The 15,173-nt window shown below is 38.4% G+C and overlaps 1 protein-coding gene across 1 annotated transcript in view; it reads left to right on the top strand.

Moving 5' to 3' along the window:
- The window catches only part of DAW1 (dynein assembly factor with WD repeats 1), a 26,571-nt gene that overhangs the window by 1,614 nt on the left and 9,784 nt on the right, over nucleotides 1-15,173 (top strand). Inside the window, exons 2-9 of the mRNA XM_007453259.1 lie at nucleotides 503-647; nucleotides 2,020-2,078; nucleotides 4,343-4,465; nucleotides 5,090-5,189; nucleotides 9,244-9,351; nucleotides 10,873-10,979; nucleotides 11,893-11,995; nucleotides 12,789-12,903. Of these exons, the coding sequence (XP_007453321.1) occupies nucleotides 503-647; nucleotides 2,020-2,078; nucleotides 4,343-4,465; nucleotides 5,090-5,189; nucleotides 9,244-9,351; nucleotides 10,873-10,979; nucleotides 11,893-11,995; nucleotides 12,789-12,903 (860 nt within the window). The remainder of the gene's footprint in view (nucleotides 1-502; nucleotides 648-2,019; nucleotides 2,079-4,342; nucleotides 4,466-5,089; nucleotides 5,190-9,243; nucleotides 9,352-10,872; nucleotides 10,980-11,892; nucleotides 11,996-12,788; nucleotides 12,904-15,173) is intronic.

A 15,173-nucleotide genomic window follows, 5' to 3' on the forward strand; every position in this document is an offset into this window, starting at 1 on the left:
TTGCAAACCTTTTCTGAGCCTCAGTTTCTTCATCCCTAAACTAGTTGTGAAAACGCGTTAAATTAGAGGGTTGTTATAGGATTAAATGACAGAACATATGTAAGGTGCAAAGTATAGTAGGAGTGGGCACATTTAATATATGTTCATTTAAAAGAAAAAAGAAACAGGAAAAAAAAAATAAAAAGAGCTCTTGTTCAGAGGCAGTATGCACTTGGCCTTCTTAGGTAAGCAAATGAGAATCTTTGTACACCTTCCTCAGGAGAAATCTCAGTTAATGGAAAGGCATTGGAGAGAACCCAAGCAGCTTTCATCTGTGACACAATGCTCTTCAGTGATTTCTGTTATTTTTTTTTCCCCCAGAAACCTCTTGGTAAAAATGATGGTGTTGTTGACATTTTATAAATCTTATGCTTCATAGAGCTATATAATCCTTTATGTAATAAATGTATATGCAATTTTTGACATAGGCAAAAATAACTTCTTTGGTCTTGGTGAATTTCAGTACAGATGCCAATGCCTTAGTAGAAGAGATACAGAAAGCAGAACCTCTAATCACAGCTTCACGAGCAGACCAGGTCAAACTTTTAATAAAGAGGTTACAAAATAAACTCGGACAGTACAGCAACCACAAATTCTATCTTTTTAAGGTAATGTCTGTTTTAAAGATACTAAGTAGAACTTCAATGAATTAATTAATGTTCTATTAATCTGAGGTAAAGTACAAATCATGTTTTCTCTTTTCCTCAGTTCCTCACACATTTTTGCTAAGTCTTAATAAATATTCGTTGAATGAATGAATGAAATTCAAAAATTTACTTCTTAACAGGTTCAATAAAGATTTGTACTAGTAACTTTAACTTTTATTTATAATGATAAATCTAGAGGATAATCTAAGTTATTGAATAATTAAAAATTTTTCCAGTTAGAGTAATATTAAGACATGTTTCATGGTGTATCAATATTTCAAATTTTCTGCTTCCATGTGAACTAAACTATATTTTAGCAAATTATTTATTGATATGGATTGCAAAATAATTTTAATTCAATGAAAATATGCTTATTTTCCTCTAGTATTTTGGTGACTAAATTAAAACAAATGTAGTCATTTATTCAAGAACAGCTTTTATTTTTTTCTTTATTATTTAACAAAATTTAATGATTTATTCTAGAATTGCTTTATATTTTACTGATTTTATTTTTTATGACTTAAGTAGACTTATTATTAAATACTCAGCTTATTTTGTCTGATGCAAAATATTCAGGCAATCTTCTGTATTCATCTACTCCATTTACGAGAGGATGGTTGTTCTTGTAATAGTTCTTTGTCCAGCAGGTGGCACTATTTAACTTCAAATATGAGCTCTGTAACGCATGACCTTGTAATTTATCCTCTAAAGGGAATATTTTTGATAGTGAAAGAGGACACTATTAATAGTTACACTCTGGCAGTAGACATAACTGGGACCGTCCCAGTCTAGCCAATCACTCTGTCCATAAAGAGATGATCCAATTTAAGTATATTCATTCAATAAATATTAAGCGTCCACTATGTGCTAGACAATGTAGGGATGGAAAGATAAATAACATGACGTATCCTGACTCTGAAGGAGCTTTAAGATTCAAAAAGTAATGATACATTGTAAATCTGTATTTGAAACATATTTAGTTTATTTCCTATATACACTGTTTATGCATATATACAAAACCATGTGCAATATGTGAAAGAAAATATAAATTAGTGCTATTTGGTATTTTATAGCCATAATCTATCTAAAGGTAAATTGATGGAAAACACAGATCCTATTATGTTTCTGTAATAGTTGTAACCACCAAATGTGTTATTAGTCTTAATAATAGAAGGTCCAATGTATTTTTCTCATTTGTTCAGATATTTGATATTGTCCATTTATTATGTATAATTAAGACACATTTGAGTGTCTTCATTGGTTTGCAGTTAAAATGAATGAACTGAAAAATTTTGTTTGAGTTTAAAATAAGTGGTGTTTTCTTTCATTGAAGGTTCTCAGAGCACATATACTGCCGTTGACTAACATTGCACTTAATAAATCAGGCTCATGGTAAGGTTCTCTGTTTATTTAAAACAGTTTATTAGACTTTATTTTTTAGAGCAGTTTTAGGTTCACAGCAAAACTGAGCAGAAGGTACAGAGGTTTCATGTAAAGCGTCTGCCTTGTGCCCCTGCACACAGCTTCCCTCACCATCAGCGTCCCCCACCGAGACCTGCATCTGTTACAGTTGTAGCCGATATTGATAGCGACATATCATTATCACGAAAAGTTCATAGTTTACATTAGTTTTGTACATTCTACAGGTTGGCAAATGTCTAATGACATATATCCACTGTTGTGGGATCACACAGAGCAGTTTCACTGCCCTAAAATCCTCTGTGCTCTGGTTCTTTATTTCTATGTGTAAGTCTCTGTCTATTTCTATTCTTTATTTCTAATTTTTAATAATCAAGGGATAAAAGTTTTAAAATAAAAGTATACATGTAAGGAATACAACAGGATGATTTGATATACATATACATAGTGAAATGATAACTACAATCAAGTTAATTAATATCTCATCTCCATAGGTACCATCTTTTGTGTGTGTGATGAGGGCACCTGACATCTATTCTTTCAGCATATTTCCGGCATTCAGTACAGTATTATTAACTGTAGTCATCACGTCTGTACGTTAGATCTTTAGGCTTATTCATTCTACGTAACTGCAACTTTGTACCCTTTGACCAATGTCTTCCCATTTCTCCTCCCCAGTCCCTGGTAACTACTGTTCTACTCTCTGCTTCTGTGAGTTCAACTTTGTTGTTGTTGTTGTTTAGATTGCACATATAAGTGAGATCATATGGTATTTTTCCTTCTTTGTCTGGCTTATTTCACTTAGCATCATGTCCTTCAGGTTCATCCATGCAGTAGCAAATGGCAGGATGTCCTTTCTCATGGCCGAATAATATTTCATTATAAACATATACATGCACCACATTTTCTTCACCTATTCATCCTTTGACAGATATTCAGGTTATTTCCATATCTCGGCTATAGTGAACAATGCTGCAGTGAACATAGGAGTGCAGGTATCGCTACGAGATCCTGATTTCGTTTCCTTTGGATGTATACCCAGAAATGAGATTGCTGGATCATATGGTAGTTCTATTTTTAATTTTTTTTGGTAACCACCATCCTCTGTTGCATAATGACCATACCAATTTACATTCCCCAAGAAGCTAGGAGGAAAATGCCTAGAAGAGAACCACAGATATACTGCCTTGTCAGCCTTCCTGTTTAGTTGGGTGTAGATCAGAATTTGTTTCACCTTTTATCATAACCACTTGACATTAAGACTGGCTTTTCAATTTTGTGCTCTTTTTTCTGTGCTTGGGATATATTTTTCCTAATGGAGCATTTAAGGAATAACTAAGATACTCTTAATTTAAACTATTAGAGGTCAATATATTGATACTAACGATTCCTATAGTAGAATAGTCACGTTAAAGGATTGTTAAATATTAAACAAATATTTATTGAACACTTAGTGTGTCAGTCATTTTCCAGGGCCTAAGGGATGATGGTGGTAAACCAGGCGGGTAGAAGAACTGGCATGTATGAAAGAAACAATCCAGTTCTTCAGAGACTAGTGGGAAGGGGAATGTGGCTGATCAGGGTGTGCTTTCGGGAGAAGTTGAGGTCCCAGGTGTAGCCAGGACTGCTGGCCTCGCGGACCACAAGCAAAGTTTGAATTTCCCTCTAGATCACTGGGAAGCCATCTGAGGAAGGTTAAACAAAATAAATCCAATTTTGGTGAGGGAAATGGATTTGTAAGGGACATGTGTGAGTCAAGCCCTATTAGAAGGTGGTTTTATTTGTTTGGGCAAGAGATGGAGACAATGGAGCTGGTGAGAAGTGACCCTACTAGGGATGTATTGTGAGACTGGGCTGATAGAATTTACTGATAGATTGTGTGTGGGATGTGAGGGAAAAAGAGGCATCAAAGGTGATGCTAAGACTTTATGGTCTGGCCAACATTTCAGAAAATGTTACTGATTATTAACATTATTTAATGATATAACTATATTGTAAGAATGATTATTGGAAGGATTACTCTTTATTTTATTTAGTAACTCCTTTTTGGGTTTGGGATAAAATTGGAAAGTTTCCAGGTCAAAGGTTAGATGTTGCTCCCAGTTTGTTCTGCCTTCACAACTTCCATTGTAAAAAGCAAGGTAAATGGGGTTATTATTTTGCAGGCAAAAACAATGAGGTCTTTATTAACACATTGCTAGTTTCACCTTGTGGTGTATTTATATTGCTTGTGTTAGCTTTATCACAGGAAGCTATGATCGGACATGCAAACTCTGGGACACTGCCTCTGGAGAGGAACTTCACACCCTGGAGGGTCACAGGAATGTGGTTTATGCCATAGCATTCAACAATCCTTATGGGTAAAAAGACATTCACTTGTTCACTTATTCCTTATTAATCCATTCATTCTTTTATTCATGTCTCCCTCTGTCTATTGGGAAAGGAAAAGAGGAAGACAAAGAACTAAAAGTTATTGAGTGCCTGACATGTGCTTTGAAAACCTTTTAAATACCTTCTTCAGTGCTTAAAGGAGCTTTGGAATAGGTGTTACTGGTTTCATCTAACGTATATAAAGTTCAGATGCCCTTCCCAGGTTCACACAGTAGTAAAGAGGTGAGCAAGGGTTCAAGCTTTTGCAGGGCTGACTCTGCCCTTGGGAGTTCTCTGACAGCAAGTTCCTGCTGGTGTTTATAGCACTGGGCTGAACATATAAACTGATACTATTCAAAAATTAGAACTCTATTTTGTTATAGAGTTCACTGAAATAGATATAAGATTGCTTGTTATTTTATTTTATTTTTAAAAAATTTTTATTCTATATTGGAGTATAGTTGATTTACTGGATAGGTTATTATTTTAAAAGTGAAATAAGCTTCTGAGTAGATAGAGATCCATGTATTAATATCTCTTCTCTTAATTCAGTATATCAAATACTGTGGTTGAATTTGTTTTCAAATTCCATATATATTCTTTTTAAATCTTAGTGACAAAATTGCCACTGGGTCCTTTGATAAGACTTGTAAACTATGGAGTGTAGAAACCGGAAACTGTTACCATACCTTTAGGGGTCATACAGCAGAAATAGTGAGTACATTTATTTTATTATATTTTTATGTTGTCATTCTTTTTGTTTTTGTTTTGTTTTACTTTCCTCTTTTTTCAGTAGAACTTATTTTTAAGAGCAGTTTTAGGTTGACAGGAAAATTGAGTAAAAAGTACAAAGATTTCTCACCTTTCCCCTCCACAGCATGCTCCATTATCAGCATCCCCATCAGGGTGGTACGTATGTTACAATCGATGAACTTACACTGGCACATCACATCATTGTTATTTCTTTTTAGAATTCCATTGTAAAAGTAGTGGCTATACCTTTATAATTAATTTTAAAGCCTATCTGATATTTTCAGTTTCTATATATCATGTATGGTGGTATTGATATAATTTATAAGCTACTCTAGTCTTAATACCTTGCCGATGCTGTAAAAGACCCATATCCTGCTTTGACTAAGTAGGCAAATAATGGGATAAGTATATGAATACAATATCCAACCTGGCTTTTTCTTTTTCACTGACTTGTCTTTAGAGGACTGACTTGATGAGGGTTGACGAAGTTCTTAAAATAGCTTTTAAAATAAGTTTTTTATATCATGTAAGATATCTAAGCTGATTGTTTTCTGGATATAATTAGAACTCAAATTTGCATAAATAGTTTGATACTCTAAATGGCTTTCACTATTGGGAAGCCCTTGTCCTTGGCCAATTCTGTGTTACATCTTATAACACTTAGTGAGATAATTGGCACCCTATGGAACAAGTGATAGCTTTTAAAAATAAACAATCTACTTATTTTAGGAATAAAAATTTATTTATATTCATCCTTCAAATTCATTGTATGTTCATCCAACAAGAGCTCACGCTATGTTCAAGGTACTTTGCTAAACACTGGGGATACTGCAGTTAGAAATTGTAACTGACCCTTTAGTGGCACTCAACATGCCTGAAGCACCGTCCTAAGCCCTTTACATATATTAGCTTAGTTGTCCCTCATAACAACCGTAAGGGGTAGATATTTCCCCATTTTACAGTTAAGGATGCTGAGGCATAGAGAGCTTAAGTAATTTGTCCAGGGTCATAAGAAAGACAGAATCCTCATTCTCATAGTGTGGCCATGTTTTCATACTCACTTGGAATTTTGAAAAGGTTTCTTTATGTATAGTTCCTAGGAAGACATTTTGTAATTTTCGTAGTCAACTACATCAATCCAATGAATATTTACTAAGTATTGACTGTGTGAAGCCCTGGCCTATGTGTGTGGGGTACCAAACAGAATCAGATGTGGTTCTTGGTCCCCCAGGGATTTTGCAGTCTTGTAGAGGGAGTAGAGGTGTCCATGGATAAGTTTAAAGATGTGTTGTAGGTGGGCTAGAAGTTGGTGGGGAGTTCAGTGAGGGCACGGAGGGAGTGGCCAAGCCTCCATGGCCAGGACGGGTATGCAGGAAAGACTCTGCAGAGAGGTGGCAGGTGCGTTCCAGGCAGAGGGAGCTGCAGCAGCAAACGCCCACAGGAGGTGTGTAATCGTGGTTTGTGCTTAGAACTCAAGTGGCTCTGAGCGCCCAGGGCAGCGCTTCCCAGCCTTCTGCGCACAGAGGGTGCTCATACAGAGATGCACACACTGGGAAGAGCTGCTCCCACAGTTAGAGGTGACTGGCGGGGATCTCTGGTGCTGCCCAGCTGTCTGGACTAAATGTGCCAGAGTCTGGCACACCTGTAACCCTGCAAAGCCACACCCCAGCCTTTGTGTGATTGAAGTGAGGTAGGCAGGGGAGGCCTTCTTTGTAGATTTCTAAAGGGTCTTAAATGCTCTGCTAAGGAATGGGGACTTCATCCTGGAGATATTGCCATGCTGTTGAGACTTTTCGGCTGGGAAGGGGCATGGTCAGCTTTGCATTTTGGGAAGATCATTCTTTTGCCATTGTGAAGGAGAAATGGGCAGCAGATAATATCAGAAGTAGGGGCCAGTGGCGATCTTGTAGCCACCCAAGCAAAGATGACAAAGCCCTGTTGTGAGGCTGGTGAGGTGAATGTGAGAGAGCTCAGGGATGGAAGGAGGAGGACTGGGTCACCAAGTAGACATGAGGCATGAAGCAAACAAAGTGTTTAAGGTGGTTCCCTGATTTCAGACTCAGGCAACTGGCAGCGCCATTCACCAAGTCTGTACATAAGAGAGAAGCAGGATTCTTTGTGTGATTTGCATGTCTTAGAGTGATTAAGATCTCCCTGTGTGATGGCCAAACAGAGGCATTCATTTGGCAGTTGGCTCTTTGGGGCTGAACCGAGCAGTGAGATCTGGGCAAAAGACGTGGATGTGTGAGTCACCGGCATCTGGGTGGCAGTAGAAACCACCGAACAATTGAAATTTCCCAAAGGGAAAGGTAGACTGTAGGGAGAAAACTGGTGGGATCTTGGGAGGATGGAGAAGAGAAAATTTTAAGATACAATAAAAGAGACAAGAAGTTAGAGAAGAAAAGCAGAGCACTATCAAAGCAGTCAAGAAGGAAGAAAATATTGAGAACCTCAGGAATGTTAAGTGAGATGACCAAGACTAACCAAGCCTCTCAACTGGACATTGATCTAGAGTGGTTCCAGTAGAGTTGAAGAGTGGAAGATGGGCAGTGAGTGATGGTAGACTATTTTTCTAAGGAATTTGGTTGTAAAGGGAAATAAAGGTAGTTAAAAAATGGATATGTAGAGTCAAGGGAGGATTTGTTTTCATGTGGGAAGAGCTCAAGCATACTTATAGGCCACTGGAAAGGATCTAGCTCCTTCTATAGGGAAGGAAAAGTTGGTGGGCTCATCTCTCCTAGGTGTACAGGGAACGTAGTGTCTTAAAATGGCAACGTGATCCCTCTGAATCTGAGACTGGAGGAAAGGAAAGTGAGGGCCAGGGGAGGAAGTTCTCAACTGATAGGTACGTTTTTTCAGGGAAGTATTAGGAGGCCAAGTTATCTGCTGAGGAGGAATGAGGATGGGAGTGGAGGCAAAAATGGGAATGGGAGAATATATTGAATCCGAGGCGTGTTAGACAAAATAGGGAAAGCTACTGAGGCCACAGCTGAGGACAGACGACATGAATGAACATCACTAGTATCTGCTATACTGTTTTCTTCAACTGCCTTGGTTGAGGGTAGGGCAGGCAAATGAGTGATAAAATCCCAGATTGATACAAGTTTTTAGGAGTTATATGAAGAGTGCAGGTGAAAAGACAGGGACTTGGAGTTTTGGGATGCTGGCAGGAGTGATGCTTCCAGGTATCATTTGAATGGGGGATAATGGACCAGGAGAAAAGAGAGGGGTTTACATGAAATGGAAGGTATCCTATGGGGAGGTTGGAGGGGAGGCTTGGTAAGGAAGAGAGAAAGTAGAAGTGTTGGGAAATTGTAACTAGAGACTGGTGTATTGGTGGTGAATCTTCTAGAGAAGGTGACATCAAGGTAAGGGTGTTGCCATGGGAGTGATTATGAAAAGGAGTCCAGGATCGTGGGTCTGGGGGTATTGGATGGATGGCGCACACAAAGGCCACCTGGGACTCGGAACTGAGAATGTGAGCCAATAGCCAAAGTCCTAGGCAAGTGAGGGGGCGTGATTGATAGGATGATGAACACAGCAACAAGGAAGATGGGAGCCAGAGGGACTTCTCTCGTGGTCCAGCAGTTAAGACTCCACACTTCCACTGCAGGGAGCACAGGTTCGATCCCTGGTTGGGCAACTAAGGTCCCACATGCCTCGCAGCGTGGCCAAAAAGAAATAAAAGATGGGAGCCAGATAGCATGAATCTCAAAGCAGCTGGGCTTTGCTTTTGTTCTTTTTCTTCTATGGTCTGGAAGTGACTAAGGGGAGCCAGTGCCTCTCCAAGCCTGAGCTGGGTGATGTGGGAGAACAGCAGCCTCTTCTCAAGAGGAGAATGCTTCAGGATCAACCTGCAGATAAATGGCTACTCGTATCTGGTATTTTGCTGCATATCTGTACAAAGAATTAGGCTGAATCTGCTGAGAGAGTCACATCTCCAAGCTTTTCTATATTAGAATTAACAATTTAAAACTCTATCTTTCTAAAATCTCTCTCATTTCATGTAATTCAGGTGTGTTTATCGTTTAATCCTCAAAGCACATTGGTGGCTACTGGAAGTATGGACACAACGGCCAAACTGTGGGACATTCAGAATGGAGAGGAAGTGTTCACTCTCACAGTATGTTACCAATGTTAATAACATCAAGAGTTTCACATTTTCATTAGCTATTCCTTTGGATAAGCCTTTTACTTGTGTTTTTTTTTTAAATAAATAAATTAATTAATTAATTTTTATTTTTGGCTGCATTGGGTCTTCGTTGCTGTGCGTGGGCTTTCTCTAGTTGTGGCGAGCGGGTGCTACTCTTCGTTGCGGTGTGCGGGCTTCTTATTGCGGCGACTTCTCTTGTTGCAGAGCATGGGCTCTAGGCACGTGGGCTTCAGTAGTCGTGGCACGTGGGCTTCTGTAGTTGTGGCGCACGGGCTTAGTTGCTCCGTGGCATGTGGGATCTTCCCAGACCAGGGATCAAACCCGTGTCCCCTGCATTGGCAGGCGGATTCTTAACCACTGCACCACCAGGGAAGTCCCTTGTGTTTGTTTTTATTTGTATTTTTATTACAAAATGAACTCTAAGTTAGAAGATGTTTTTGAGCGATTGGTTTTCAGACTGTAGTAGAAGAGCGTTTCAGCTGGTTTGCTCACTATTCCCAAAGACTTAAATGGACATGCTGGGGAAGCCAGATGGGCTTTTCATTTTGACTAACTTCAGTCTGTAAGCCGTACCAACTATTGCTTAAAACCTATGGTCACCTACCTGGCTAAAAGCAAAGGAGATGGAGGCTGGCACCTTTTGGAAGAGGTAGAAGTGGAGGAACCTGCCAGAAGATTTCTTAAAGAAACTCCTTTCTTTTCTATCCTCCAACCTTAGAAGCCTCTGGTATTACAAAGTCTGAAGTCTAAGGGGCAAGTGGCAGGAAGTGACAAGGCCAAAGGGCACTGTCCGCAGAGTGGATGCTGGTGGTGTGTCGACAGGGGCCCCTGTCTGTCGCCACCACATGTCTGTCCAGAACCATCCTATGACTGCTACCCTCCACTTCTTCCTGCCTCAGTGAAAACTACCAAGCAAAAAAGTGTGTTGCTCTGTGGCAATCAGTGGGGACAATTGGATGGGAAATCACATAATTTTATTCTTTCAGATTATAAATGGATTTAAAAAATAGGATCCACTTTCTAGGAGAACTTTTTCTAGAAGTTCTCCTTCTAGAAAAGGTTAAAATGCACTAGAAAAAAAGAGGAAAATCAGTGTTTTTAACTAACACCAAGAGTTTTTCTTTCTTAAATCGGAGAGCCTCGTTTTATTCATGTAAGTATACTTTTCCTGATCTTCGTTCTCATCACTTCTGTGGGTCAGGCTTCTTCACTGCCTCTTCTTTCAGATAAATGCCTAAGAGTGTTGGAAGGTGCGTGTCCTGCTCTACACGTGTCCTTTATTAAAACTAAATGGAGCTGAACATTAAAATTCTGAGCACATAAATGTATTTCAGCTTGTTTGCAGTCTCTCCCTATCCAGCCAGCCACTGATCTCTCTTCTCCCTATAGAGCTTTGCCTTTTTTAGCACTTTCTTTTAGACTCTTATGTTATACATTTGTAGAAATCGTTTCATCTACAGGTATGCATGATGGTATCTGCTCTTTTTCTAGGGACACTCAGCTGAAATCATCTCTTTGTCCTTTAACACCTCAGGAAACAGAATCATCACGGGGTCTTTCGATCATACAGTTACAGTGTGGGATGCTGATACTGGAAGGTATTCTTGATTTTTAAGAGTTTTTTTTTTAACCTTCATCGGAAGATTAAGAAGATAGTCTTTGTTATTTATCAGCTTAATGTTAAATCTATTAAATTTACCTTGGATTCCATAGGGATAGGGACACACTGAAAGCAAATTAATTCATTCTTTAATGATATTTATGATCCACCAAAAATATATGCTTCCTTGGAATTCTGAGGAAATAATGCCAAACAGTAACATAAAAGGAGAATGTTAACAATAGCCTGGTTACACAGCTATTATTTATTCCATGTACCATGTAATCAAATTTCCATGGCTTGTCGTTATGGTAGGCATGGGTATCATGAATAAATAAAATCATGGCTAATGATCCAAATTTAATTTTGTCCAAGAACTTCAATTTCCTTCCTAATTATTTTTGGTTCTAGTTGCTAAGAAGTTAACTAAATTAACCTATTTTTGTTGGAAAACTCCACTCTTGGACTTGTCTGCGTTTTGATAGAGGGACCAATTATCAGGGGTACCGATCAACATGGTTGCAACAAGAAATGAGAGGGAAGGAAGGGTTCTCAGATGATTGATGGGTAGTTTCTGAACAACCAAGGGGTCCACCTATCTGGTGTAAAAATAGTTCTAGAACTTCAGATTACCTTTATTATTTTTTGTCCATGCCTTTCTGAAGTGTTGTCTTAAGTAATGTTGTTATCTTGGGTTGTTAAAAGTTTAAGTATATTTTTTGCTGAAATGAAATTAGTAGCCTAGTTGACTCTTTTTGGAGCTACAGTTAAGCCATCTTTGATTGGTCATCATAGATATTATTTTGTGAAAAGTAAAATTCAGACTCTTACACCAATGGCTTGAGATCATTCTTTGTACACATTCTTGACTGAGGAATCTTTCGCCAGTCTGAACCATTTCCATTTTGTAGGAAGGTGTATACCTTAATTGGGCATTGTGCTGAGATCAGCAGTGCCTTATTCAACTGGGATTGCTCTCTGATATTAACTGGCTCTATGGACAAAACCTGCATGGTGAGCTCAAGAAATATCTTTGCTTTATAATTCTTATATCTGTACTTTATACTGTCAGGTATTCATTGCAACATTAACAAATTTTAAAGGTGCTATAAAATTAAGATATTAATTTATCAACAATTGGTAATTTTTAAATTTCAAGTTTCTGATCCTCCAAGTTTGAAGGAATTATGATGTAAAATAGTTTTAGTTGATTTAAATGTGTTGAAAGATCTTATTATTTTAAAAGGCGCGTTATTTTTGTTTAATGCCTCTCTATTCCTTTATTAAACTTCGATTAGAGTGAACTTCACGAAGTCTCAACACAATGCCTCTCTGCCTTTACGTTTCTGTTGCTAAGAGCTTATGTTCTAGAATTATTATTAGATATATAGGTTATATACCAAATGTATTATAATCTTAATGTGCTTTTCATTTTCTAGCGTTGTAGTTTTAGATCAAGCTCTTTACCATTTGATGCCCTTTGCATGAAAAGAGGATGCTTCCATTCCAATCAGAGAAGCATGCACTTGGAGATTTTTTTCCTAATGTAGTGGCAGATTTGTCTACCCGTTCTAAATGTCTGTCCTTGGTCTTATCTGCGTCCAAAGTGTGCCTTGTTAGATGGTTGGCTGTGGTCTCTGTTCATGAATCAAGGTAAAATGGACAAACGTGAAAATTATACACATGATTTTGGCACAGTTATTTAGCCAGCCATAAACATGTCATAAAGGCTACTTCTGGCCATCTTTGCACTTTAGATAGGAAGACATAGTCTTTGTCATCTTCCTCATTTTTTAAAAAATTTCAGCTGTGGGATGCTACAAATGGAAAATGTGTGGCAACATTAACAGGCCATGATGATGAAATACTAGACAGCTGTTTTGATTACACTGGAAAGCTTATTGCAACTGCTTCGGCTGATGGTAGGTAATCTGTTGGTACATTTAATTTATGGAGAGATTTATGTTCTGTTCGATAAACATGTGTGATTCTACACTATAGGTCATCTCCCTGGTGACCAGCTATGATAGAAACTACATTTGCCTCATCTCTGTGATGTCCATGTACGTCAGTACACCGTGTCTCTATCATATTCTTGATAATCACATGTGATGCTATAGAATGTCTGCATCACCTTGACAGCCACATATGATGTTAAACTAGATCTTCATCTCCTTGATAACTATATATATTGGTGTATCTTGGGTCATCTCCCCCTAATGATCATGCATTATGCTACACTATGTTGTTCTCATCAGCTTGACTGCCACTGATGGTTCTATAATAAATCTTCATTGTCTCCTTTATAACATGTGCTGCTCTAACATGTCTAGTGAATCATCATGATGAACATATATAATGAGCTGTACATCACTTTCTTGCATGTCACTTATGATTCTACACCATGTCTGTCTGATCTTATTGATAACCACGGTCTGAGGCTACACTGTGTCTAATCATCTACTTGACAGCACTGTATAGTTGTATGCTTTGCATCATTTTCTTGACAATAACAAATGAAGTTACGCTATATCTACATCCTTTTAAAGTAAATGTGTATGTTGTTATGCTATTGTTTATCGCACTGATGACACTATATGATGCCATAATATGTCTGTGTTGTCACCTTTACAACCACATATGATGCAGTGCTATATATGCAAAGTCTGTTTGGCAGGCACATGTGATGCTATATTATGACTGCATTATCTTTTTTTTTTTAACATCTTTATTGGGGTATAATTTCTTTACAATGGTGTGTTAGTTTCTGCTTTATAACAAAGTGAATCAGCTATACATATACATATGTTCCCATATCTCTTCCCTCTTGCATCTCCCTCCCACCCTCCCTATCCCACCCCTCTAGGACGTCACAAAGCACCGAGCTGATCTCCCTGTGCTATGCGGCTGCTTCCCACTAGCTATCTATTTTATGTTTGGTAGTGTATATATATCCATGCCACTCTCTCACTTTGTCCCAGCTTACCCCTCCCCCTCCCCATGTCCTCAAGTCCATTCTCTGCATCTGTGTCTTTATTCCTGTCCTGCCCCTAGGCTCTTCAGAACCTTTTCTTTTTCTTTTAGATTCCATATGTATGTGTTAGCATATGGTATTTGTTTTTCTTTTTCTGACTTACTTTGCTCTGTATGGCAGACTCTAGGTGCATTATCTCTTTGATAACTATGATATTTAAAATAAGATTTTTCTCTGATAATCCCATATTATGAATGTCTGTGTGCATGTAATATCCTTGAAAACTAAAGGTAATGCTATACCATGTCTATGTCATTTCCTTCACAATCATGTGGAGTGCTACTCTATTCTGCATTATCTCCTAGACAACTGTGTGTGATGATATAGCTTGTTTCATATCCATGATGGCCATGTATGGTGCTGCAATATATCTGTGTCACCTGCTGATAACCACATATGCTGCTACACTATATGTGCCACTCCCTGTAGTCCACAGATGACTATACACTATGTCTCCATTATCTGCTTGCTGGTATGTATTATTGTACAGTGTTACACTATGTCTTTTCATCTTCTTGAGAACCACACATCATGCTATACTATGGCTGCATTATCTCTTTGATATCCTCACACAGTGCACACTGTGTCTACATCAACATTCTGACTACCATGTACGATCCTGCGTTACATCTGGATCATCTTATCAGTGGTCATGTATCATGTGACACTATGTCTGTCTCCTTGATTCTAAACTATGTCCATGTCATCTTCTCATCAACAATGTAAGGCACTGTGCTGTGTCTAGGTCATCTCCCTGATGAACATATATGATACTACACTCTATCTTCATCATCTTTCTGATGACCACATTTGATCCTAGACTATGTCTGCGCCATCTCCCTCATGACCGTGCTTGACGCCAGCCTATGTCTACATCATCTCTGTGATAACCACAGGTGACACTATATCTGTGTCACCTCCTGTGAATGCATATCATGCTGCTGTATGACTGTGTCATTTCCCTGACAACATGAGCAAGCCTCCACTCTAAGTCACCTCTCTGATAATCACATATGATGCTACACGTATGTTTAATTCTCTTAATGAACGTATGTGACTTTACATCATGCTTGTGTAAATTCCTTAACAGCTCTTTAAGAAATTCTGGCAAAAATGGAATGCTTTTTCCAGGCATGATTTGTTCACTTGTTCTTTCCC

This window comes from Lipotes vexillifer, unplaced genomic scaffold (assembly GCF_000442215.2).
Source record: "Lipotes vexillifer unplaced genomic scaffold, Lipotes_vexillifer_v1.1 scaffold471, whole genome shotgun sequence".
Taxonomy (NCBI): domain Eukaryota; kingdom Metazoa; phylum Chordata; class Mammalia; order Artiodactyla; family Lipotidae; genus Lipotes; species Lipotes vexillifer.